The following is a 26,594-nucleotide window of genomic DNA, read 5'->3' on the forward strand; positions in this document are numbered from 1 at the left end:
TTTTATGCACACTATTTGTAGTACAAAATAGAGTAGAATGGGTCAGACGGATGCGATTTGGAACACAACTTAATATTTATCACTGCTCTCAATATCAAATATTAAGATGCTTCACTAATTGCAAGCTTATTCCTTATTCTAGACCATAGTGAAGCATAGTGTGAGTAGTGCACTTAAACACCTGAAGAAACTAAGACAATGCACTGAACGGAGCTTTGCTTACATAGAGAAAGAGGAAAGAACACTATTTTTGTTAGATCTGAACATTACATGCATTTGACATCGTTTGTCATAGTAAAAATAAAAACGTGTTATACGTAACAATATTTCTAAAATTCAAACACTAGAACATTTTAGTATTTTCCCTTGCAACTGGCAACCTGATTGGTCAAGAGACAACAAAGGAGGTTGAAAAGCTAAATTTATTCTTAAATTTTGTATTTCTTTTTATCTCTAACCGGTAGACTTTTTGGGTAAGATCTAATGATCAAAGCCAAAAAATACAGTCACTGCTGTACATTTCTATGCAGTTAACATCATGACAGCTCTAGTCCTAAATTTAAAAAAATTACCATATTTCAGTCAGATTTGATGCATTTAATCATATTTCTAGGTTGATCTACTGTAGGTTCTCTCTAAATTAAAAGCAACTCAATCCATGCCAGCTATTCCTTCACCTTGGAATCTGATTTGTCAACATTTATTTATATTTTTTTATTTTCACCAAGCATGCCTCCAATTTAGTGTTTGAAATATTGCCATTAAATATTTCCAGCCTGTTGTACAGTATTTATGCTTGACCACATTTACATTTCCACACAGAGCGACTTTAGGAATCCTAACTACCTCAATATTTACGTTTTATTTTAAGGTGACATGTTGACTCGCCCTGTAATATTTCAGTCCCTGCCGCAAGACCCGACATCGACTGTGTTCGGCATTGAAGGAAAGTAGTCCAGCCAAGAGGAAGTCCTGTTATCTGTACTTGTTATCTGTATTTAGATAATAAACATGTTTTGCATGCTGTCGCCTCACGTTTGACGCCCCGCCACACATAGTAAAAAAACAGCGTCAATAATTAATGATCCAATTAATAGTTTACACAGGCTTTTTTATTGAGTTGTCAGGGTGATGGAGAGCCTGGAGACGGAAAAACCTCCGGACTGATTCAGCACTTTAGCCTCCCACTGAGAGGGGGCGAGAAAGAGAGGGAAGGAATAAGAAAAAAAAAACCAGACAACAAAGCTACAGATAAGCAATAAATCAAAAAATATATATATTTTCTCAAATATATGCAAATGAGGTAACATGACAAATAAAAACAATTGGAAGATTCATGTGGCATGTGTGGTCCGATGTTTGTTTATTTCCCCATTAATTCCAGTTAGCATTCAGTTTCCCTCTACTGTTTGAAACACTAACTAACTATGGTTGCATCTTATTTTGTGACATGCAATCTCACATTAAACAAGAATAGAGACATTAGGGAGAAGCTTGAAAGGAAAGGGTGGAGATTTCTGTGAGTGTATGTAGCTAGTACAGATATCTGGTTTTGCTCATCTACCAGAAAAGCTAGCTTGAAGCTAAGCGCAACACGTGTTTTCCCAGTGTTTATCAGTTGCATTTATCAGTTGCTTCAGAAACAAACTATGAGCAGCACAATCTTGTGTGGACCCAGGGTAAGGGCAGAGGACAGAGATGAAATAAAATGGAAGCTAATCACACAAGACAAGCTGTGAACAACCATGAACATATAACCTCCAATGCCATATTAGTTCTTCTTGTGATTGTCATGTGTATGTATAAAAGGATGCATGTCTAATGAAACTCAAGAAGCTCAGTTATTCCAAGAGTTTTTTCCCAAAGCGTCTTTTTAATGTTGCCTTTTTGACAGAGTTTCTTGGTTAGAGTTCACAGTGAGGTTTCATCCCAAATGACCAGATCTGCAAATCCAGACTTAGTTATTAAGTTATTAAGCATGAAGTTGAAAAGGTCTAGTTTGAGTTCAGGTCGTTCGCTTTGGGACGGCTGATTTTATTCCTGAAATAGTCTCGAGAGCAAAGCAAATACCAAAGGTTAATGAATGAATGAATGAATAAATGAATGAACGAATGCACGAATTAATGAATAAAGACTCTCTTTTATTATACTTTTATCCTGTGACTGAATAAGTGACACATAAACATAGCTGATTTCCTCTCTAAGTTGAATTAAAGGAATTTTTTGGCCTTGTTCAATCGAATCGAATCGAATCGAATCGAAACGATCTTTCCTCATAATGAAAAATAAAAAGGAAACTTGTTAATTTATCATAGAAGTATAAAAGCAGGTTATTTAGTTTGTACAAATTGTTTTATTTTTATGCAAATTTAAATGTGGAAACATTATACTGTAACAATAAAGGCCTTTATTCGCTGGCTCAGATGGTAGTCACGATTACATAGGAATATGTGAGGTGTTTGTTAAAGTATTTTACATTGTAAAAACAAAAACAAACTTTCGGTGTGTAAGTGTATGCACTTGCACTGTGTGGACAAAAATATTGGGACACCTGACTTCTTCACCTTACTTTTTCTTTTCTCAAACTGCTATCACAAACTTGGAGGCACACAATTGTATAGATTGTCTTTGGATGTGGTAGCATTCAATTTGACCTTTACTTGAATTAGGAGACCCAAATCTGTTCCAGCATGACAATGCCCTTGTGCACAAAGCATGCTTTATGAAGATATGCTTTACATGGATTGGGGTGAAAGATCTTGCGTGGCCTGTTTTGACTTTAACTCTGACTTGAAATGGAATGTTGACTGCACCCCAGGCGTCACCTCAACTACATCAGTACGTGACTTTACTAACACCCTTGTGGCTGAATGAGCACAAATCTCAAGAAGCACACTCTAAAATCTAGTGGAACATCTTCTTAGAAAAGTGGATGTTATTATTAGTCTAACTGTTGAATGATTGAAAAGCAAATAAGTATCTTGTGGTAAGGTGGCCACAAACTTTTCTCCATATAGTGTAGGCGCAATGTGATATGTGGCAGAAACGTGAATTCAGAAACTGTTCTAATGCATAATTATAACCATTTCACAAAACAAGGCTTCATGTTATATACTGAATGATACAATTTTGTATAAAGAATTAAGGAAACATTATAGTTAAAAAAAACCCTAATTAAAGGAAGAGCTGAAAGTAAAAGACTACATTAATAAAACAATTGTCAGACAGGGGTGGAGATAAACAGGAAGTAGAGAAAAATCTACGCCATTACATGATTTTAATGCGTTTTGCGGAGGCGATGAACCACATGCCACAAAGTGGACATTTAGCAGTGCAGCATTTGACTGAATGGATAAAAATAACCGCTGAATTTTGCTAGTTTTTTTATATACAGGGCCTTAAATCTGGAATACTGCAGCTCGAAATCATACACACATATTTACAAACATTTATTTAATTGAATAATTCTAATAAATACTTATTAAAAAGAAAAAGTGAAGGTGTGTGTGTGTGTGTGTGTGTTTGAATTATATGCATTTGTGTCATGTCTCTACTAAAAATTAAGCTGTTGGTGTTAACTCCTTGTGCCGTTATTCTCATTTTACCGTTATGTTCTTTAGTTCATTAAATTGATTCTATCCGTCAGCCCAGTAATCAAAATCACTATATTTACCATATCATGTCATTACAAAAATCATTCATTCAGCTCAGTAAGGTAATTTGGAAATGTTTAGAATCACTGTCTTACTTTGTATACAGCTGTAATTGTTTGTTACTATGGTTACAATTGTTTTGTTGCATTCATTTAGAGCGATGATTAAACTGACGAGCAATTTGTGCACTCGACGGTTTTGTAGGGACACCTTCCAGCCAATCAGATTAGAGAATTCAGACAGATCCTGGTTTAATAAAACATAAAACTCGATGAAAAAAAAACTTTGAGGGGAAATGAAGAGGTTGCATATCAAACTACTGAAGATCAGACAATCATTTCTGAGGTTGACGTGAATGAAATGACGTTCAGTTGCTCCTCACAGAGCTTAAATAACGTTGTGTTGGCTTGTATCGATACATATACATTGAGCTAGCTAACTAGGTCCCCAGACGTTATTCCTCACCTTAGCTACAGCGGTAGTTTACCAGGAACCAAATCGCAGGACTGGGCATCACAATTGAGCATGTGGTTGCCTGGATAGCTAATGAATTTATATGATTTGTGGGGAAATGTGATAAAATCTTAGGAGGCATTTAATGTTTTGGGTCAAAAAACGCTGGTGCGTTTTGTTAATTATGTGTGAAGCTTATGAATGTAGAGTTAAAGGTACCTGTGTGTGTGTTTATGTGTCCGTGTGTGTGTGTGTGCTGAAAGTGTGAATCATGTGTGCCTTTTGTTGCTGTTTTTCTTTTTCCTCACTTCATGCACTGTGCTCTCTGCTGCTGTCCGCTGGTGTGTGTGTGTGTGTGTGTGTGTGTGTGTGTGTGTGTGTGTGTGTGTGTGTGTGGGCACTCACAGGAGATATAGATGGCCACTGGTGGGATCAGGCGACGTGGCATAGCAGCGATACCTCCTCTATGTCACTGGTGAGCCAAGTGGAGCCCAGACCCTTTCCTTCCCTCTTTCTCTCTCTCTCTCTTTCTCTATCTCTCTCTCTCTCGTCATATCATGATTTCGTTTGGTTTATGTTCACCTCTGCATGTCTTTTTTTTTTTTTTTTTTGTCCTTTCCGCATTTCTTTATCCCTCGCCTGTAGGGGACAGTCAAAGGGGAAAAAGAGAAACTATTGAGCAGGCACACATCTTATCAGAGGGCCAAAAGAAAATGGTGCGCTTTTGGGGCCACTCGTTGGAAGAGGATGCCGAGTGGGGCGAGCCGCAGGTTAAAGACTCGGGCGTTGACACATGCAGTAGCACAACGCTAAATGAGGAGCATAGCCATAGCGAGAAGGTACCGGCACCTGTTCCAGCCTGCACACTCTCTCTCTCTGGAAATCTTGAGTTTGTTCTTTTTGTTTTTAGTTCTTTCTTTCCTTTTTTTTTTTTTTTTGCTTGTCTTTTTCTTTGCTTTCTCATCCGGCTTTTAGTTAATTTGATTGATTTCATGAATGCTTCGAGTTTTCATGTGTGTGTGTCAGTGTGTAATGGTGTTGGATTTGCTTTACTTTGTAGACTATTCCTTATTTTTCCAATTTAATGAAAATTTTTTATTGATTATGTTCTTATAGTATTTAATTATTATTATAATTTTTTTGTCATACCATTTTTTTGGGGCGGGTGGGTAGGGGGTTGACTCTTTTGCTTGCTTTGTGATTTGTGGCTTTTGTAGCTGCAGCTGGTTGGCTGATCGTGCCGTAGTCTACCACGTCCCGAGCTCGAATGTTACAGGAGCATCGCTAACACCTTGTATCTCTAGGTGCATGTCCTCCCAAACCTTCTGTCATTTCCTGTTGTGTTGGTGCCACATGGTAACCTTTCCTGTTCCTGTTCCTCTGCAGTAGCGTGCCTTCCTCACTGCCTACACCCGCACCTACAACCATGATATATCTCTCTGTATACACTCCCTCTAAAAACCCGGCCACCGAAGTGCCATAAAGACACTCAAACAAATCTGTGAACAACCTGATGGGCCTGAAAGGAACGGGGTGGGAGATCGTGTTTTTCATTTTTCCCTTTCACTGTCACATACGATTTTTTTTTTATTTGCGTACAATTCCCATTGGTGCTACTTCGTGTAATTATTATAATGAATTATTCTTACTATTATTTTATCATTTGGTATATTTTTATGATTTTGTTTCAGGGGTGGGGCTTGTGCTCTCCGTCTCACTCGCTGTGACGTTTTGTGTTCTTGTCTTTGGACTCAAATTTTGTCTTTTTTGTTCGTTTGCTGTATCACTTGTGGTATTTGTGCTTTGTGCTCTTTTTTTTTTTTTTTTTGCATGTTTAATCATATGATCACACAAACTCTGGACACGCCCAGTTTCTGTAATGATAGTAATAATGAAAACGTGATTGATGATTATACAGTTAGCTTTAATGCGATATTTCATTTGACATTGATCATTGAAGGTTTTAATCTTTTTTAAAATTTTTTTTTTTTTTAAACAGAGCTTATGTGATCACTCAGTGTGCCAAAAGCGAACGCTCCTTCTCCACCCTTACCTTCCTCTCTAGCTGTCATAATAAACTTGATCTAAAGGTCATGCCTTTAAACAGTATATTTATTTTTTTAAACCCTGGCCTTGACCTCGTAGCACCCTGTCACGTGGCAGCCATCCAAAGACGGAGACCGTCTCATCGGCCGCATTTTGCTCAACAAGCGACTCAAGGATGGGAGCGTTCCTCGTGACTCCGGAGCTCTTCTCGGGCTTAAAGTGAGTGAATTCATTAAAACCGGTTGTTTCGCTTTTTTTTTTTTTTTAAACGTAAGATTTTTCATTCAAACGAATCATTTGCATGACAACTATCCAGTTCTATAGCCACTCAATCAGCTTTAAAATGTATGGAGGAATTAATTTAACCGTTGTATGAAGTCACATGACCTGAGACCAGAGATCGAACTTCTTGGATGGACATCCTTCCTGTAAAAGCATAAACGAGAATCATATTCATGCTTAAACATGATTACAGTCCCAGACGGCTCAAAGCTAGACGTTACGTAAAGCAATTTCCATTCAGGAGACTCTGTAATTTCTTTATAAAAACATATTTTGTCCATGGGATACTCTGAGAAAGAAAGTGGGACCAGAAACAAAACGTAGGATCTTTAACTGTTTAGCTATAGTCCTAAAATTTGTATATATTTATTATTTGATAAATTCTTGATTTCGTGTTGTACATTCAAAAGTCTAGCATTGATTACTATAAATAAGTTATTACATTTACAAGTTTACATTTTTCATTATAAAAACGTTACATAAGATACAAAGAGTATTGGGACTCGTGTTGTTCATTAGTAAACAGGAGATGCAGTAGCATTATTCTTTTCCTTCACTTGAACTAGGAGACCCAAACCTGCTCCAGCATGGCAATGCCCCTGTGCACAAAGCCAGCTCAATAAAAAAAAAGGTTTACATTACTCCAATTTTCTGTATTGTTTAAAGATTTATAATCACACTCTTGATGTCACCCAAATGAGGATGGGTTCCCCTTTTGAGTCTGGTTCCTCTCAAGGTTTCTTCCTCATAACATCTAAGGGAGTTTTTCCTTGCCACAGTCCCCACGGCTGCTCATCAGGGATAAATACACATCATTCACCTTAACTGTTAAATTCTGTAAAGCTGCTTTGAGACAATGTCTGGTTTATAAAGCGCTATAGAAATAAACTTGACTTGAAGAAGATCTTAAGTGGCCTGCTATAGAGCTCTGACTTCAAAGTGAATTGGAACCCTGACTGGACCCCAGGCTTCCACACCCTACATCAGAGCCTGACTTAAAAAAAAGTCAGGCTCTGAAGTTAAATGTAGTTGTAGTTAAATGGGCACAAATCTCCACAAGCGCACTTCAGAATCTATTGAAAAATCTTCCCAGAAGAGTGGCAGGTATTATAAGAGCAAATAGGGTCAAAAAACTATATGCTCAAAAAACACCTAATTATCTTTGGTCAGATGTCCACAAACATTTGTCTATATGGTCTGTCTACATGACAGCTCAGTGATTTTTTTCAAAACCTTTTAAAAATCAGTGTTCATTTCTATATATACGTGTGCTTTAATTACATTGATTACATTTAGGTTTTTATTTTTTATTTCTATTTTTGTCCTTTCTGTAGTTATGTATTAATGTTTTTATATTTCTCCAATAAAAGGACTTGTTTCACAAAAGTATTCATAAACTATAAATTTATACATTTTAATTAATAAAACAAATTCCTTAACATTAAGAAACAAAAGTCCATGCTGAGGATTTTTCTTTTACATTGTTCATTTTTATTGCCTAGAAATGGTGTGTGTGTGTGTGTGTGTGTGTGTGTGTGTGTGTGTGTGTGTGTGTGTGTGTGTGTGTGTCTGTTCTGGACAGGTGGTTGGGGGAAAAATGACTGAGTCCGGTAGACTTTGTGCGTTCATCACTAAAGTGAGGAAAGGAAGTTTAGCAGACACGGTCGGACATCTCAGACCAGGTAGGCATCACATTGCACTATAGAAAAGAAAAAGAAGTTTGAATTATGAACAAATAACGAATGTGATAGTGCTATTAATGTTTCTTTGTATTTTGATATCAAATCTTAAAGCTTGAAACAATAAAAATAATTAAAATGGTCATGTAGTACATTTCTGGCATCTGGTTTATTTCTAAATTCAGTCAATTCTACAATTTTTGAAGCTTGTGTTCTTTTTATCTCGCAGGTGATCAGGTCTTGGAGTGGAACGGGAGAAACTTACAAGGAGCCACATTTAAAGAAGTTTACAATATAATTTTTGAATCCAAGCCAGAGCCTCAGGTGGAACTGGTGGTGTCCCGGCCCATCGGGTAAAAACCGTCTACGCTCTGCCCATCTCTTTCATCCCTTTTTCTCTAAAGAACAAAATTATATCATAAAATATTAAATAAAATAAATGTGGAAAGGGCATTCCTTAATGACAGAGTGAGACTTAATTGGATTTACATTTATGTCATTTGACACACCATTATTTTGAGAAAACTTACATTTGTGTCAATTACACAACTAAGGGGGGTGGGGGGGTGGGGGTTGGGGGGCCAGAAGAGTCAGCTTGGTGCCACTGGGATTTGAACTTATGACATTCTATCAGAAATCCAACATCTTAACTAGTGAGCTACCACTCCACAGGACACCGACTTATCATTTGTGCCACACAAGAATTATGTTTAGGGTGTAGACGTCTTTATTCAGAGCGACTTCTAATTACCTCACTTATAAAACTGAGCGGTTAAGGGTTAAGGGCCTTGTTCAGAGGCCCAACAGTGGCAGCTTGGTGGTAATGAGATTTTGGCATTGTTTAAATTATCCCTTTTAACATGATCATTTGCCAACATTGACAATTTAAAGCTGTTTGCTGAGTCAGTTTTGCAGTGCTGACTGCCCGGAAAAACTGTTCATATTTTATTCGTCATGTTTAAGTACAGGCTGTTTTTATCATAAAATCTGTCTGCTTGAAATCATACAGAGTTAAAGTACCGCAATAGGATTACATTTATTTGAATGCATGTAAATAAATAGTTATCAGAGAGACTATGATCCTAATAATAAAGCGGTCAGTGTTTGCGCCTTGTGCTTTGTTAGCTGATCTTGTTTGGACAAAAAAATAAAAAGTTGATCATGTAATACTTCCTGCAAACGACTCTATGGCACCGATATTGTTGTTAAAGGGAATTTTTATATCTTTGCAACCGTGTGCATTTGTTAGGCTTTTATTGGCCATTGTGGACGTTATTTTTAGGACGCTTTAATGTAAATCCTCTTTTTACAGCTTTAATTTTGCACATGAATAAGCATATTTGTAGTATAGTTTTGCTGATGTTTAGCGCTCAGGAAAAAAAACTAACAAAAAAATGCCATTTTTGTTGTCATATTTTGCCATATCTGAGAATATTTCCCCACAGACCTGATTGTAGGTACTGTAGCTTTTGAAACCAGCAGAACTTTGGACACCTTTAGCCTCGTTCGTGTTAATAAAAGGCCAAACAAATCTTTAAATAGAAAAAAAAAGCAAAAACAAAGTGCTGATGTAGGATCAACTGTTTGTTTAAAAATCCGAGGTGCACAAGATATTTGAAAACAAATGAAACTGATTTCAGAGCATTATTGGTCCAGACTCTAATAGAGACTAATGTGATGCTTAAGACCATTAAAAGCTCATTAAAAGGTCTCTCTCTCTCTCTCTCTCTCTCTCTCTCTCTCTCTCTCTCTCTCTCTCTCTCTCTCTCTCTTTCTCTTAATGCAGAGATATCCCCAGGATACCAGATAGCACACACACACAACTGGAGTCGAGTGAGTAGCCACCGTGTGGCCTGGTGCAAGCAATGCACATTCTGTCACCTTCCTTAATATCAGAAAGTAATATCATGTCACGGTCGTACACCTTTATCGCTTTGTCTGTCTCTGTCCTCTTCCCCTCTTTCCTGCCTTTTTTTAAATTATTATTATTATCAATTTTTATTAAATTCCACCCCAAAGGTTCGAGCTCATTCGAGTCACAGAAGATGGACCGGCCTTCCATATCCATCACATCTCCCATGAGCCCTAGTGTGCTGCGAGATGCACCACAGTACTTATCTGGACAGCTTTCTGTGAGTTCCCACAATGCATGACTTGCTTTTTTTCAGAGGAAAAGAACACAGACTGTTGCTTTAACTGCCACTTTTAATATCAAATCTTTATTGTTTTACACTAAGGTCCACATGATTTGGGATAAAACGCTTTGAGACGTGCAGTTAGAGGACAATAATTGACAATTGGGCGGATTATTCCAATAACAGCACGTTCCTGAAATGATTTCTTCTATGTCAAGATTTTTTTAATCCATTCATAGTTACATATAATGTTGTGGAATGTTTGCAATACAGATAAATTAATAGATCAAGTCAAAAATTTTAAATATAAAGCTTTCCATGATTAAAGGCCAGAAACGATTAACTTCTCTTTCCACTTTTGCAAAGCTTTGACACTTTTCCATAAATGCTAAATGAACATATCTTAACAGAAAATATCATATCAGCGATTAAATAACACGCGTTTGCAATTAAGACTTTGATTGCATTGTGCAACCCCTTCTAACCATCATTTTATTATACGATTGTTTCCTTTTAAACATTAGCCACACTTTATGAACCAAAAAATTGGGACACCTGACTTTTCCTGCCATATGTGGTTCTTCTTTAAACTGTAACCACAAAATTTCGGGCAATTCTATAAAATGGCTTTGGATGCAGAAGATGTCCTAAAATCCAACTAGGAGACCCAAACCTGTTTCAGCATGAAAACACCCCTATGCCCAAAGCTCTTCTCTTTGAAGGTATGCTTTACATGGGTTGGAGTGGAAGATCTCGAATGGCCTGCTATAGAGATCAGACCTCAACCCAATTTCACACATTTGGAATGAATTAAATTGCCATCTGCACCCTAAGCCTCCTCACCCTGCATCAGTTCCTGACTTTACTAAAAATCCTTGGGTCTGAATTTGCACAAATCTCCACAAGCACACTCCAAAATATAGTTGAACATCTTCGCAGAGGAGTTGAGGTTATTATAACAGCAGATTGAGTCTATTTGTTGAAAATGATAAAAAAATAAAATAAAACACTTACTGAATGGTTAGGTGTCCAAAAGCTTTTGTCCATACAGTGCATTTTAACTCAAACATTTAAGAGCATATATACATTTTAAACATCAGTCCTAAAAATGGCAACATAAACTGTTTTTTTTGTATAATACAATAAAATTCTAATTGATTGAATTGATTGAATTTTTAGACGGTTATAGCATCGTACAATGATCTTCGAGCCATGAAACCTTTAAAAAAAACGTAGAATCATTTATGTAAGATGGCAATTTTTTAGTTGTCTTGCTTCAATATTTTAGCAGAGATCAGCGACACATCCATTGGTATGTAGCGAACAGAACAAGCATGTTAAATACTTTACCCTTGTTAGCAAACACTCGAGAGGGCGAACAAAGGCGTCTTTGAAAAAACACAGATAAAGTTCTGGAACGACTCCACGGCGCTTACGCTCGGCCACAGAGCTGGAGCTCGCCCAAAGGCGAAAACATCAGAGCCGATCACGTTACACTCGCTCGCTTCGCTCTCTAATTGTGCAGCTGTAACACTTTCCAGAAACAGAACACTCGCTGATGTACGGTTTCAAAAATGGCACACTTGATCATTGATTATACCTCTTCTTTTGTTTGATATCAGAATTCTTTCATAGGTCCGCAATAGCTGTCTTTCGAGCTTAATTATTAGCAATATAAAAAAGATTTCATGTAGAAGACTTAAATGAAACAGTGAGAAATTTTGGACAAGTGCAAATGTTTGATAAATATTTAAGAGAAATTTAAGTCATTTATAAAGTCATTGAGACCAGCTATATGTTTAGTGTGTTAGGTTTACATTTACTTTCGAATCAGGACTGAAGACACCTGAAGAGCGTTAAGAATCTGGACCGTGGTCTTGCTATCATACACATTTACATATGTAGTAACACGTTCTACTGTTCTGTCAAAAAAAAGGTTAGATAAAATAGAAGTTTTCCTGTTTTCATATAAAACACATGGGGTTGCAAAGTTTTGAAATGTCTTAAAAAAGTTAAAAATGTTTAATGTTTTCTAAAAAATAATTATTTTTTAGAATTATATATTTTGTTGCATTTCTTATATTTTAAATAAAAAATAAAAAAAGTACTTGTATAATATTCTAATATTCTATTGACTTATATAGATTTTTTTTTTTATAATAATAATTTTTTGTATTATAATTTCCATGCAGACTTATTTTCTTTATATAATTACAGACTTTTATAGACAAAAGTATTTGGACACCTGCCTTTTCCAGCAATATGTAGTTCTTTCCCAAATTGTTACCACAATTATATAGAATGTCTTTGGATTTGGTAGCAGGAAATTTTTCATTGATTAGATCTAGGAGACCCGAACCTGTTCCAGCATGACAACACCATTGTACACAAAGCCAGCTTGATGAAGCTTTGCTTTACACATTTTGGAGTGGAAGATCTTGAGTGGCCTGGTCTAGAGTTTTTTTCCTCAACCTTATTGAGCACCTTTGGGATTAATTGCACCACAGATCTACTCAGCCTAAATCAGTACCTGACTTTACCAAAACCTTTGTGGATGAATGAGCAAAAATCTCCACAAGCACACCCCAAAATCTACGAGTTTTCCAAGAACAGCAAAAATGTGGAATGGGATGTTCAAAAAGCACATGAGAATCTTATGGTCAGGTGTCCACAAACTTTTGTCCATGTAGTGTATGTACAGAATATATTCAGTAGAGAGCCAAGCATTAATCATTTAATGTTGGGGAAAATGTTTAAGTTCGACTTTAATTTATGACAGATCTTTTTTTTTTACCCCGATCTTATGCTCACCTTTCACATAATACTTAACCTTCTTGTACATCTTCTCAGACTCTTCATTGTCTTCAACACGCTGATACGTGTATATTTGTGTATGCATTGAATAACATAATCTTGTGTGTTTTTTTTATGTGTGTTGTTCGCTCAATGGGAGATCCAGTTTAAATCGGCAGGCCAGTTTTATGAATTGGGACAAATCCTTTGATAATCAATGTTAGATAGGCCAAATCTAGTTTTTATTATAGAACACGGAACATCAGGAATGCTATGATCTGAGATGATCGTAATATGTTGTGAATAAGTATATCAGAAAAAAAAAAAAAAGACAAGGCAAGGCTATATTTAGCATGACGCAAAGCATCCTTAATGGGAAAGAATCGACGAAATGAAAACGACTCGGATGAAAGAAAGTAAATGAGAAGCTAATTATGTGCATTCAGATGATGTTCCGGATGATTGTCGTCGGTTATTTGCTACGACTCCGAGCCTGAACTTTCTCTTAAAAAAAAAAAAAGATAGGAAAGAGAGAAGCGCAGTAACCTGGAGTGTTTGGACTGAATCTCTCCTTGAGCTCCTCTAACACTGGTGCTGTCATTCTGGGTTTCGTTTCATTGCATTGTTCCTTTTGTTTGTTTTGTTCTTGTCGTTAACTTTGCTTACCCAGAGCCAAAGCCTTAGTAGGAGAATAGAGCCTTTTAACCCTAGGGTTCAGGTAATTCACACTATATACCACTAAGACACTCACCCCTGTGCCCTTTATATCCCTTTATTTACCTCCCGCTTTTTCTACTAAAAGCACAGCAAGTAAACGGCTGCGCTTTCTGTTGATTTCATTTTGCTTGTCATTTTTATTTAGTATGACTTTGATTTCTTTTCTACCCCTGTTTTTTTTATACCGAATGATTTTGCAAGAATGATTTGCATGGTTAAAAAATCTTTAGGAAACTTCTAAAACTAAAGCATAACATGCCATACTTTCTAATCATAGTATACTTCTGGCTGTGTGATTATTGGAAAAAATCCACGTGGTGTGATATGATCATTTTCCTATAACAGCACAGCCTGCTTTTTTTCCCTCTCATACCACAGTGCTTACAATTTTCGGTTTATTAATGAACATCATTTTTTTTAAAACAAAAACATTCAACGGGAACATTCAACGTCCATGGAATTATTGTTTAGTGTGAAAACGCAAACTGCGGTTTTGTGGTGGTTGTTACAAAGTTCTGACTTGGGAGAATCTACTATATCAAATATACCATCATACTTATCTTAAATATTAAGTTTTGTTTACTGTCAAAAATATTGGGACACCTGCCCTTTTTAGCCATATGACGTTCTTTTCCAAACTGTTAACACTTAACAGGCGAACAATGGTATAGGATGCCTTTGGATGCAGCCGAATAATATTTTCCCTTCACTTGAACTAGAAGACCCTGTTCTAACCTGTTCCAGCATAACAATGTCCCAGTACAAAGTCAGCCAGATTATGGTTTACATGGGTTGGACCTCACCCCAGGCCTCTTCACCTACATCAGTACCTGGTTTTACTAAGACCCTTGTAGGTGAATGAGCACAAATCTCTCATTTCAAAATCTAGTGAAACATCTTCCCAGAAGGGTGAATGTTATTATAACGGCAAATAGGGACTAAATGTGTTATTGGATGTCTAAAAAGCACATCCACTTCTATCTTTTATTACAGTGTAATTCTTAGAGCTGTATTGTTTTTATAAATGAATGATCACCTCTTCAACTAATTGAACCTTGCTGTAGAAAAAGAAGCAAAATAATATTTTTTTAATATGTTCCATTGTGTCTTATTGATTTTAGTGCAGTTTACAAGGAAATACATTAATTTTTTATTTTTTATTTTTTTTATTTGTAATTGTCTGTCAGATTTAGCTCTTTTCTTCTTCAACTACTTTTACCTTTACTTTTAAGTAGTTGATAATTTAGATCAAATTAGTTAGTTAGTTTTAAGGTAATAGGTTGAACTTAACAGTGCCTCTTATATTTGAGCCTCCATATCACAGCACTTTTTTTAGGAATATACTGTAGTGACTACGAGAAAATTTGTGCAATTGTGCAAAGGCAAAACTTATTTGGAAGCCTTAGAATCAAAGGAGTGTTACTAGATAACTTTTGGAAAAACTTTGAGAATCATGCAGATTGAGATGATCAAGGAAGTAAGAAATCATAAAACCTGTTAATTTGGAAACTCCACCAGAAAATATTTGTAATCACTAAACATTTGTTTTACTGATGCGCCAAGTCTCAAATCAAACACCAAAATCCACCATGGTGCAAACATCCGGCAATTAAAACCCTCCGTGTGGAAACATATCAAAATCGTTTGATGTCCTGATGATTTACGTAATTAAAAACACCGTAATTACTTTAAAACATTCACAAGGATATTTTGTCTTCATGCTCCGTGTTGAGTTTCGTTTCACTAATAATGAACAGACATTTCCATAAAGCATCCATATTTGTCCATGCCCATGTTGATTAGAGTATAAAAAACTTTAAATTTATTAATTGATAAAAATGTGTGATTAAGTTGCGATTATAAACAAGTTAACTCATGACAATCGTGCGATTAATTGCGATTAAATATTTAGCAGAATTAAATCTCTATGGCTTGATTCTTACCATAAAACAAAAGAATGTTGCCGATATAATACAAAGCCAAGAAAATGCAACAAAGAAATGCACATCTTGTACCTTTGTGGCCAATTAGTATAGTTGAGCTGCGTCGTTACACCTGACCCGGCCTCCATGAGCATGAATTATATTACTTTTTACTTCCTTAAACAGAGGCCAGGCTCTAAAAGCACTCTAAAAAACACAACTAAGCTATTTAATCATCTCAGAGTGCCACTTATAGACTATATTTCTCAAAAAAATTAGCTGTCTTTTGACTTTTAATCTCATAACTGGTGTGCAGCAGTTCATTTGGTGAAATTCTGTTTATTTATGGCTTGATGCTCTCTGCTGTTTAGGCTTTTAATTCACCACAATTGATTGAAATACTCGCTGCTGCCAAAGCAAATCTTGATATTATCAAACTCTTTGTGTGTGTGTGTTTTTTCTTTTTTCTTGTATTCATTTTTACACTCTCTTTTCTGACCTCGTGTGTGTTTGTCTACTGCATGCAAACTCGATTTCTGCTGTGCGCTCATTCCCTTGCCTGTTGATCTGTTTGTATTCTGAATAGAGCAAATTTCTTTTGCAAAATTGAAACTTGTTACAGACCCATGCACATAGCACAAATAAAAACCGAGCGATATATCATGAAAAGAAGACTTAAGAAATCATTGTGTTTAGATTATACGCTACAGCGGTTAATGGTTTATGATGTGCTCCGGAATGGCGTTGATCATAGCACGTATTTAATACATATGCTGTATGTTATCTATCGAATGTTATCCAAGTGTGTGCACCTATATCGTGTTATACAACAAACAAGGTGATATATTGAAGGCTATACAGACTGAATTATTAGTACTATATTTATTCACTGTTTTGTGATGATGTAAGATAGAGCAAAGCATCAAATTCTTTATAATCATTACATTTTAGAGACCACACATGTGTGTACTATATATAGTGTATATTAAGAAAGCAATGACTCCAGAGATGTCTTGATCTTCCATTAGGTTAAACTCTGGTACGATAAAGTAGGCCACCAGCTGATAGTCACCATCCTGGGGGCCAAGGACCTGCCTTCGCGAGACGACGGCCGACCGAGAAACCCCTATGTCAAAATCTACTTTCTCCCAGACCGAAGGTAAGAGTGGAGAAAGTGTACAGAATGTCAGATTTAAGTTTGTTGTTGCGTCCCGGCTTCCATACTACCGATGGTAGTAAATAAACACAGTTTGAATTATTGTTCCACCAGTGACAAAAGCAAGAGGAGAACTAAAACTGTAAAGAAGTCTCTAGAGCCCAAATGGAATCAGACGTTCATGTACTCGCCAGTGCATCGGCGTGAGTTTCGCGAGCGCATGCTAGAGATTACGCTGTGGGACCAGGCGCGAGTCCGTGAGGAGGAGAGCGAATTCCTCGGAGAGGTACAAACATGCAACGCAATGTCTAGACAAGCTGTCAATCTTGAGGTTTTTTGGATATTCCTGGTTGAAATAAATGACCCAAAAAATAAATTGTGCTTGACGGAAAAAAGTGGCAGTAGGTGGGCTTGAAACTTTTGTATAGTGTTCTAGCTCCTGAATACGAACAGATGAAGAAGTCAAGAAAATACAACAAAGGTAGATTTGTGGCCAGTTAGTGTTCTAGCCACCATAATGTCCAGATTATGCTAAAACACTTCACTTTCTTCAAGCCACTGCACTATGTCACATGATCATTCCATTTCTTTCATATCCACACTTAATCTGCACTAGTATTTAAGTCTCATTTGTACTGCACTCTCTCTTGCTTGTTGTTTTCGCGCAAGCCCAGGTTAAGTTGATCTTGTAAAATCATGTTTTCTGGATATTTTGTGTTTTTTTTTTTTGTCTTTGCTTCATATATTTGCTCTGTGATAAAAAACAAAATAAACAAAATAAACACATGAGCTTAATTTCATCCTCCACACATTACCATACATCATAATTTCATCAGAAAGAATTATGTTTCTTTATTTTTCCATAAACATAAAAACACATTAATGAAAATCCTTTGTATCTGTACAGTCATAGTGTTTGCATATTTTGGTGTTTTTTTATTTTTTCTGTTAGATTCTGATCGAGCTGGAGACGGCGCTGATGGACGACGAGCCGCACTGGTACAAGCTGCAAATGCATGACGTCTCTTCGATGCCTCTGCCCAAGAGTTCCCCCTACCTTCAGAGGAAAATGATGCATGGCGAGAGTCCCACTCGCAGACTACAGAGTACGGCTTTAACCCTGTTTCTTGTTCGAGTCACACCTACGTCCTGGCAGTAGAACATTCAGAAGCGATCCACTTTTCTCAGTATAAAAGCATAATCATCGCCGCCAATGGAAAATTGATAACAGTTAAGTACAGGTAGTCCCCGGCTTACGATGGAGATGTGTTCCGATGACCACATCGTAACTTGAAAACAAGACATGATCTAACCTACCTAGGAGTCTTAAAGAAATTAGATCAGTATACGGTAGTTTTATTATGTTATTATGTTATTAATTGAACAAATTGCAGTATATAATTTAGCAAAACGGAGCAATTTACTAACTATACAGTATATATGTTTGTGGCAGCACACACATGGACTAGCACCTGTTCACATGTGGGGGATAAAACCAGACGAAGTGGCCAGCGACTCTGATTAAAGGAGAGCGACAACAGCTAGAATTGGGCTTTGAACACCAAAAACAGCGCTCTAATAGCGGGATAACGGAACTCTGTCGGTCGCTGGTGAGAGTACGGCATTTTACAAGGCGAGAGATGCGCACATCCTAGCAGCGTCCCGACGCAACGTACCGCAAATAGGCTGCTACGTTTGCCTGCCGTGCGAAACTTTTAAAATATTTGTAGCTTTTTTGTCATCATCATCAGATCGAAAAATCTAAGTCTAACCATCGTAACTCAGGGACTACCTGTATTGACTTACACAGTTTATTAAACACATTTCAAACTCTAAAACTAGTAATACTTCTTAAAGCTCTTATATGATCCTCTTCTTGACCTTGCAGCTCACAGCTCGTATTCATACAATTCAGGTAAAAGTAAAAAAATAAAAAAATCACTGCATGTCTGTAAAAAGTGTTTTTTTTGTTGGTTTTTTTGGGTATACTGTAAATCCCCACCTCTGTGTTTTTGTGGTGCTAAAAAAAAATACTTTATCCATTACGAGCCCCCCTAAATTCCCCCTCGGAAGTATTGTGCTTTTCTCTTGTTGTCAGCTCCGTCGTGACTAACTTTAATACACCTGAAATCCCCAACAGACTAACAAGAATGCTCTTTTTTTATGCTATTAACTTACAGTGCTTGGCTGTCCCGAAAAAATACAGCGTCATCGTTTTCCTAAATAACTCAACCCTGGATTTATGTTTCCATTTGTCCCCATCCTTTTTTTTGAAGTGTGTTTTTTCCTTTAAGAAGCTTTAAAAGAGAGAGCGAATTGCGCATCATGTAATTAGACCGTTTTCTGTAGAGCGTCCTTTTGCGTTCTCTGGCTGCTCTTCCGTCCTTTTTTCAAGAGGAAAAAAAAACGTGAAATGTACGTGTGAAATCTGACTGAACTAAAAAAAAAAGTGTTAAAATAGAATTCGAATCTAAGAAATGCAGTGATGTGCTGTTCGCTGTTTTCAGTACTAAGCAGAAAAGCATCTTAGTTCACTTTTTCTTTTTTGTCAGCTAAGAAGAATGAGAAGAAACTGTCTAAACTAGGCAATCAGACAACAGGGAATTCCCCCCCACCCAATTCTTTGATCTTTTGCTTTGCAATTTCTAAATTACAAAGCTTTACATGCTATTTGCTTCTATTTGATAATGGTGGAGGATGCAAAGAAAAAAAAAATCATCCTTTTAGTTTTTGTGATCATACAATATTTTGTGACACATTTGTTTTATATTTCAGGGAAACAAAAACACAAGTCTTTTAAACCTTTTTGCACATTTAAATACTTACTTTAATAGTTTAGCATAATGTGATGAGCATTTCCTCTTCACTTCTGAGACCTTAAACCAGTATAATTAAACTGTTTTAAAATGCTGTAGGCAACGTATATAATAAAAAATATATATATATATATATTTATTTATTTATTTATTTTTTCTCTTCTGTAGGATCTCACAGGATCAGTGACAGCGAGATCTCTGATTACGACTGTGAGGATGGCGTGGGAGTCGTTTCAGGTGATCACACCACAACAAACACCAACGATTTTTGTTCGCATCCCGGTTTTAGTCAGTAGTTGCATCTACACTATATGCTGTAGCACTGTATTGTAGAAAAAAAGGCTTTGACACCTTTGTTTCCTGACTATGTAGAGGGTTAACAGTTTCCTTCAAATCAATTAATTGAATTGATTTCTTTGATATTTGGCTTGGATTGGTTTCACACTACACAGAATTCAATAAGCAAAAAAACATGTTGGCTGAGAGGTTTGTTGAGCATGGAAGCGTTATTGTAAATCTGCTTCATGGACTGACGAAGAGAAGAAGAGCCTTTATTTGTCACATATACTTTACAGCACAGTGAAATTCTTTCTTCACATATCCTAGAGATTTTTTAGGAAGCTGGGTTCAGTCATGATGCAGCACCCCTGGAGCACAGAGCCTTGCTTAGGGGCCCAAGATTGGCTGCTTTGCGATTCCCAGTTATTGAATCCCCAACCTTACAATGTGCACAGGGGGGGCATGGGGTATATCGGTAGAAGAATGCTGAGGATGGAGCTGGCAGGCAGGAGAAAGAAAAAAAGGCTAAGATGGCGGTGTATGGATGTGGTAAAGGAAGACATGCACGTGGTTGGTTTAAAAGTGGAAAACCAAAGAAAGAACAAAGAAAGGAAAACTGAAGAAAAGAAAGAAAAAGATAAAGGAGAAACATGTACAGTAATATGTACATGTGAGTAGTGTTTTGTTGAGAAAGTCCAAATTTAGGAAATTAGTTTTCCACTTGCTGAGGAAATGCAAACTCATTTTAATTTGACTTCAGAGAGTCAGAGCTGTGGAGTGATGCATGATGGGACAGCTCATGTGTTTAACAGCTCGGAATCCGCAGTTTTTTATGCTTAAACACGACATTGTATTGTAGTCTCAGGCAAAGACACACACACACACACATGCGCACGCACGCACAAATACTGTATTTTAATGTCTCATCCATCTCTTAGTAGCTTCTTAGGCACAGCTTTCCGCATTTCCTTTGTCTTTGTTCTCTTCCTTTCTCTCTCTTGTGCTTATTCGCACACTTTTTTCTCTTCCTGGTTTATAAACGCTGAATCGCAGCTTCCTGCCCTGCATGAGTCGATTACTGTTCAGAAGAACAGCTTTGCCTCTCGTTAAATTGCTGGGCTTGTTTTCATCTCTGCTGGATTCAGCCAGAAATGCAGTGTGATGCAGAGGTGTATGTGTGTGTTTGTGTGTGTATGTGTGTGTGGGGGTGTGTGTCAGAGAGCGAGAGAGAGAAAGAGAGAGAGAGAGACAGAGACAATGACAAAGAGAATGAGAGGGAGTACTATTGTGATACAGTCATTTCTGGCAGGGAAGTAATTTTTTTAATGCATTGATTACAATTTAGCCCAATGAAACTGCATCAGCATTGAAAAAAAGGAAAATAGAAGCCTGTATTGTTCAGACACATCAGTCGATTAAGTGGCATTCAGAAGTTCCACACAGTTTAAGACTAATAATACACTAAGTGGACAAAAGTGTTGGGTCACCTGAGATTTCAGCCATATGTAGTTACAACTGTTTCCACAAAGTTGGAGGCACACAATTTCCCTTCACTTGAACTAGGAAACCCAAACCTGTTTCATCATGACAATGCCCAAATGCACAAAGCCAGCACCATAAAGAAATGCTTTTCATGGATTGGAGTCGAAGGTCTTAAGTACCCTGCCATATAACTATGACCTCAACCCTCTTGAACACATTTGGGATGAATTGGAACACTGACTGCACCCCAGGCCTCCTTACCTCACCTACATCAGTACCTGACTTTACTAACAACCTTTTTCAAACAGACTTGGACTGGGAAAATCTAAAAACTTTCTAACAAAACCTTCGTTTAAAAGCTGTTCAAATGTCGCGTACCATTCATTAACATTATATTATACATGCAATAACAATGATTATATTCTTTATTACGAATATACAATGAAAGTAATGCATAACTACCCTATGCTAGCACAGGCTTTTCTTTGCTTGGTTTATCCTCTATGAAGCAAAATATATAGAAAGACAGAAAAAAATCTTTGTGAAAGTCTTTTGAAACCCTCTGTTATGCTTTCGCCTATTTAACGTACGTCACACTCTGTTGGAGTGCAGTCAGCGTCAGTCAAGGCACCCGTTAGCCTTTAGCTGTAGATGATGCCTGGATAATGAACCCTTTCCATTTGAGCGCACAAACGCCATCGCCATCATTATTATGCCATGAGTTGGGAAAGCTGTTGTGAGGTGAAAGGCCGTTTTACTAATTACATCTCGTGTATACCAAAAAAAAGACACAGGACACAATTCAAAGACATCCTATGCAATTTTGTGAGTTAACTTTGTTTTACCAGCTTGGAAAGGAACCACATATGGCTGGAAAAATCAGTTGTCCCAATACTTTTGTCTAAATAGTGTATGAGGTTTTTAATTACCCAGAGACTTCACAATACATTATAATACAGGCGAGTTCTTTATAATGCAAGCTAGTTTATTAATTAGATAAAGTAAATAATTAAAGCATTAGCTAGCTAGATTAGTTGCCCTAGCTAGCATTAGTTGCTCTTAATCAAAGGTCAGGGTAAGTTAAGAAATACCACTGTAAGCTCATTAAGTTACGTTATCAGATTCTAGTTTTATCTTGTCCATCACCAATAGTAGCTGAATTGTCCTGAACAATTCCTGGCTATTGACAAAGCATTTTCTATGGATGGTTCATTTTTCTTGCCAAACCGATTTGTTTTTATGTCTGTATTTGAGGTACACTCTTTCAATAAAATGTACTCTTGAATTCTTCAGAGCTCACTCTGCAGTCTATTTACCTCTGATTGGCAAAATTAGTCATGAACTACATGACACAAGACTTAGTACACCAGGCGAACTGTACTATTTAGTGGTCTTGTTGAGCACTGGCATAACACTGTGTCCCATATTCTCTCTCACAGACTACAGACAAAATGGACGGGACCTACAAAGCTCCACCCTGTCTGTACCCGAGCAGGTCCTGTCATCCAATCACTGCTCTCGGTCGGCGGACATCAATCGAGCACGTTCACGATCACCCAGCGTCCCCCCTCCTCAGAGGTATGCTAACTCCTCTTTTTCATTGCCGTCAATTCACCATCAGGCGTTAACACTTTGCTAACTATGGTGCAGTCTAATGGTTTCTTTAGCCTTGTTGTTGTGGCATCTTTAAATATCTTCTTTCTACATACAAATTGTCTTTAAAACAATCTGATTATTTTGCTCGTTCTGCTTGTACTAATTTTCAAAGCAATGGAAGAATCTAAACTGTACCTTATTTATGGGGTGGTACCTTCAAAAATGATGGGGTGGTACCTTCAAAGATGGTGGACAAATCAGAAATTTATCAGCAAGTGTTTTTGGTGTGACCATGTTTTGTCTTGAAATTTGGTTAGAAAGCTAGCTAGCTAGTTAAGTGCATTAATACAGACTAAGGTAAATGCTAAAGTATTTAATTGGATATAGCAAAATAGCAGCAAATGTTTAATATTTTGGCGGCTAATGTCTTTTATTTTGTATTTAAATGCTGACAGAAGCTATAGCTGCACTGTACAGTGTTTTGTTTCTGGTTTGGGTTTCAAGCTAATCTTTAATCTCTCCAGTAAAATTGGTCTTTCCAGAAGCCACACTGCACCTTAAATGATCTATGTAGAGCAGTGGAAATGGGCCTCAGAAATGTTTACTAGATACTAGATTGCTAGCATGCTGAGATACTCTGTCCTGCTTTGGTTTGACATATTTTTTCATTAAAACCTTTGCACACTGTTAAAACATGTATAATGGAAGAGCTTGCTGGACCATTGGTGTTCTTTTCATTTGTTTTTAAAGTAAGGCACTTTTTAATCCTCAATGCTAAATTGGGTTTTATTAAATGTGCACTTTTTTTTTTTTTACTTTTTAGTTTGTATCCTTTCGAACTAGAAAGGTATTTTTCCACAGGTGAAATATGTATTAAAGATTCAAAAGGGTATCAGATCTAAGGATACCACCCCAGCAGTTTAGTACCAGGGAACAAGAATGGAGAAGAGTTTACATTTTTGTAAATGCAATTACTTCACAATATGATTTATTAATATGTTTTGTCTCTGAAGAAAGGTGTTAATTTTTTTTTCTCATTGTTTCAAATTCATAATTGGTCCTTGAGGGCACCTTAATTCAGAGAGCGAAATCTTGTCATACTTATATAATACATTTTTGTATTATTTGTTTGTGTATGAAATTAGTTACTTAATTCTAACTGCATTTTTCAAAACTCCATCTTGCCTGTAATGTTCAGCGATAAGTTCTGTAGTAGAAATGGATTTGCATCATTGCAATCTATATTCATGTGTTATAACTCAACTATAATGCATAATATTGCATTGGCTCCACAGTAAGGGAGTGATGTGAATCCAGTCTCTCTCTTAATGTTGTCATTTGGGGTGATTTGACAGCCACCCAGCCAGTTCTCCTCGAACAGACGACATCTTTTCCTCATCTCTACCTCCAATTTCCATCGCTCCTCATCACTTTCCTCCTCTCCTCTTCTTTCTCTGTTCTCTCAATCCCACCGCAGTCATTTTCTCACCTTACCTCGAACAAGACACAGTCAGCCTGTTCATCATCAACAGATGGAACTCAGGTAGATCTTTCTACACCTGTGTCTATCTTTATCTACTTGTCCTCCTCTTACCTGGTAGAACATCAGGGTTCCTCAATTAAACTGAAAATCAGATTTGAAAACATGCAATTTTAAAGAGATTCAGTGTCATACATTATAACTTTACTATTTACTATTGTTTTAATGTATTGGTCTGTGTATGCTGCGTTCAGTCATTTTTCTATTATTATTAGGGCTGTCAGAATTTGGTGTCCTGCTGATTTACTTAATATTATAATATAATATATAATTACATTATTATATATTATATAATAATTATGTAAAACATCATAATTACTTTAAAACATTTACAAGAATATTTTGACTTCATGCTCTATGTTGTATAGGGTTTCATTAATAATAAACATACATTTGCATAAAGCATCTATAGTTGTCCAGGCCCATGTTGATTAGAGTATTAAAAGCTTAAAAAGTGGTTATTTAAGGTACATTTAGAGCAGATACAAGTGTGCGATTTAATTACGATTAATCACAAACTAACTCATGAAAATCATGCGATTAATCGCTATTAAATATTTGAATGAATTGACAGGTGAAATTTTTATATATTATTATTTACGAAAATATGAACTAATGTTTCATTGTTTATCAAGATGTGTAATGGAACTTTATTTTTTTTGCATAAAAGGTATGAGGATCTTTTTAACTATTAGGTTTTCCATATAATTCCTCTATTAGCATCATGGAATTGATTTGAATGAAAATCTAATTGCAATATGATACTGCGGTATTTGGAGTTAATGCATATTCAACAAAGCAAAATTAAGCTTAAATACCTTAGTGTTTATATCCCTTAAAATATCTTAGGTGTGAACCCATTTAAACTCTTAGTTTTATAATACAACTACAATAAAATTAATGCTGTACATTGGGATGTTAAAACAATGTATTATTATTAATTAACAATTATTGGTATTTTTGTGCTGGGTTGCCAAAATGTACAGGTAATAAAAAAAACTGCAGTTCAATACTAGCTCAAACATTTTTGACAACTAGACAAATTTTGTGTAAAAATAATGCAACCTGGCAGCCCTAGGGACATGTCTGAATTCACACAGCTCTATGGAGGTCAAATCTGCATTTTCCAATATAGAGAGTGGCGTATTAAATACTTTGCTATGAACTCCCTATGACATGTTATCACGGTTTGGTACGTACCTCATGTCTGAAGTCACAGTTCTGTACAATTTCAGTACAGTTAGGGGAAAGAAATGCAAAAGATAAAATCACTCATTATGTTTTATTCATGCAGATTATTTTCATTAACATTCGCGAACATCAACATTCAAAGAGTTTACATTTTAAAAAACAAGTGTTATGGATTCTTTTGGCTATATTTGTCAGAAATTTTAGTTACCTGTTTGAACATCAACAGTTATAGAAGTTTACTGAATATTGGCACTGGTGTGATAACAGCTACACCAAATCAAACCAATATGACTCACTTATACAATACAGTGTATATTATTACACCCATCATTTCTTCATAACTGAAAAAAGAAAAATGTTTGATTGGTCAAGGAAGAGGAAATCAGAGGCAGACGTCAGGTTACCACTATTAAAACAAGCTTTATTTTTGCTACGTTAACTTTTTAGTTTTACTTTTCAGGCATATAAATGGTCACACACAAGAATCTCTCTCAAGGCCTTTATTTCTCTCTATTTGATAAAAACAAAAAACACTTATTAGTAAAATCTTTCGCAAATGTGTGATACATAAAACTCACCTACTCTGGCTCCACCCTCTATTCACAAACCAGCACTCGACCATTCCCCTGCTTCTAAAGAACGCAACCTACACAGACCAGTTTGCAGTAATGGTATAGAATATTTTTAATGAAAGAGAATTCTGACACTTTGAGGAACCCCAAATCTAGTGCTGGCTACTTGCTGACAGACAATTCATCCAGCCCAGGATTGCAGTTGAGCAAGCAATTTGCTCAAAGATCCAACAGTGACATCCTGGCAGTTTTTTAATACAAGTTTTGGAAAAAGAGAGCTTG

The 26,594-nt window shown here is 36.5% G+C and overlaps 1 protein-coding gene across 13 annotated transcripts in view; it reads left to right on the top strand.

The window, feature by feature from the left end:
* The window catches only part of rims2a (regulating synaptic membrane exocytosis 2a), a 149,598-nt gene that overhangs the window by 56,362 nt on the left and 66,642 nt on the right, over positions 1 to 26,594 (top strand). For 3 of the 13 annotated variants that reach the window (XM_046877522.1, XM_046877526.1, XM_046877525.1), the window contains 14 exons: positions 4,752 to 4,945; positions 6,252 to 6,371; positions 8,017 to 8,116; positions 8,343 to 8,466; positions 9,900 to 9,946; positions 10,133 to 10,245; positions 13,712 to 13,759; positions 16,709 to 16,839; positions 16,930 to 17,122; positions 17,789 to 17,942; positions 18,725 to 18,751; positions 19,821 to 19,889; positions 22,853 to 22,991; positions 24,487 to 24,552. In XM_046877522.1, the coding sequence (XP_046733478.1) occupies positions 4,752 to 4,945; positions 6,252 to 6,371; positions 8,017 to 8,116; positions 8,343 to 8,466; positions 9,900 to 9,946; positions 10,133 to 10,245; positions 13,712 to 13,759; positions 16,709 to 16,839; positions 16,930 to 17,122; positions 17,789 to 17,942; positions 18,725 to 18,751; positions 19,821 to 19,889; positions 22,853 to 22,991; positions 24,487 to 24,552 (1,525 nt within the window). Of the gene's footprint in view, positions 1 to 4,513; positions 4,582 to 4,751; positions 4,946 to 6,251; positions 6,372 to 8,016; positions 8,117 to 8,342; positions 8,467 to 9,899; positions 9,947 to 10,132; positions 10,246 to 13,711; positions 13,760 to 16,708; positions 16,840 to 16,929; positions 17,123 to 17,788; positions 17,943 to 18,724; positions 18,752 to 19,820; positions 19,890 to 22,852; positions 22,992 to 24,486; positions 24,553 to 26,594 lie in introns of those variants that run through there. The other 10 variants (XM_046877529.1, XM_046877532.1, XM_046877534.1 and 7 more) reach the window with 8 other exon arrangements.

This window comes from Silurus meridionalis, chromosome 21 (genome assembly GCF_014805685.1).
Source record: "Silurus meridionalis isolate SWU-2019-XX chromosome 21, ASM1480568v1, whole genome shotgun sequence".
NCBI classification, from domain to species: Eukaryota; Metazoa; Chordata; class Actinopteri; order Siluriformes; family Siluridae; genus Silurus; species Silurus meridionalis.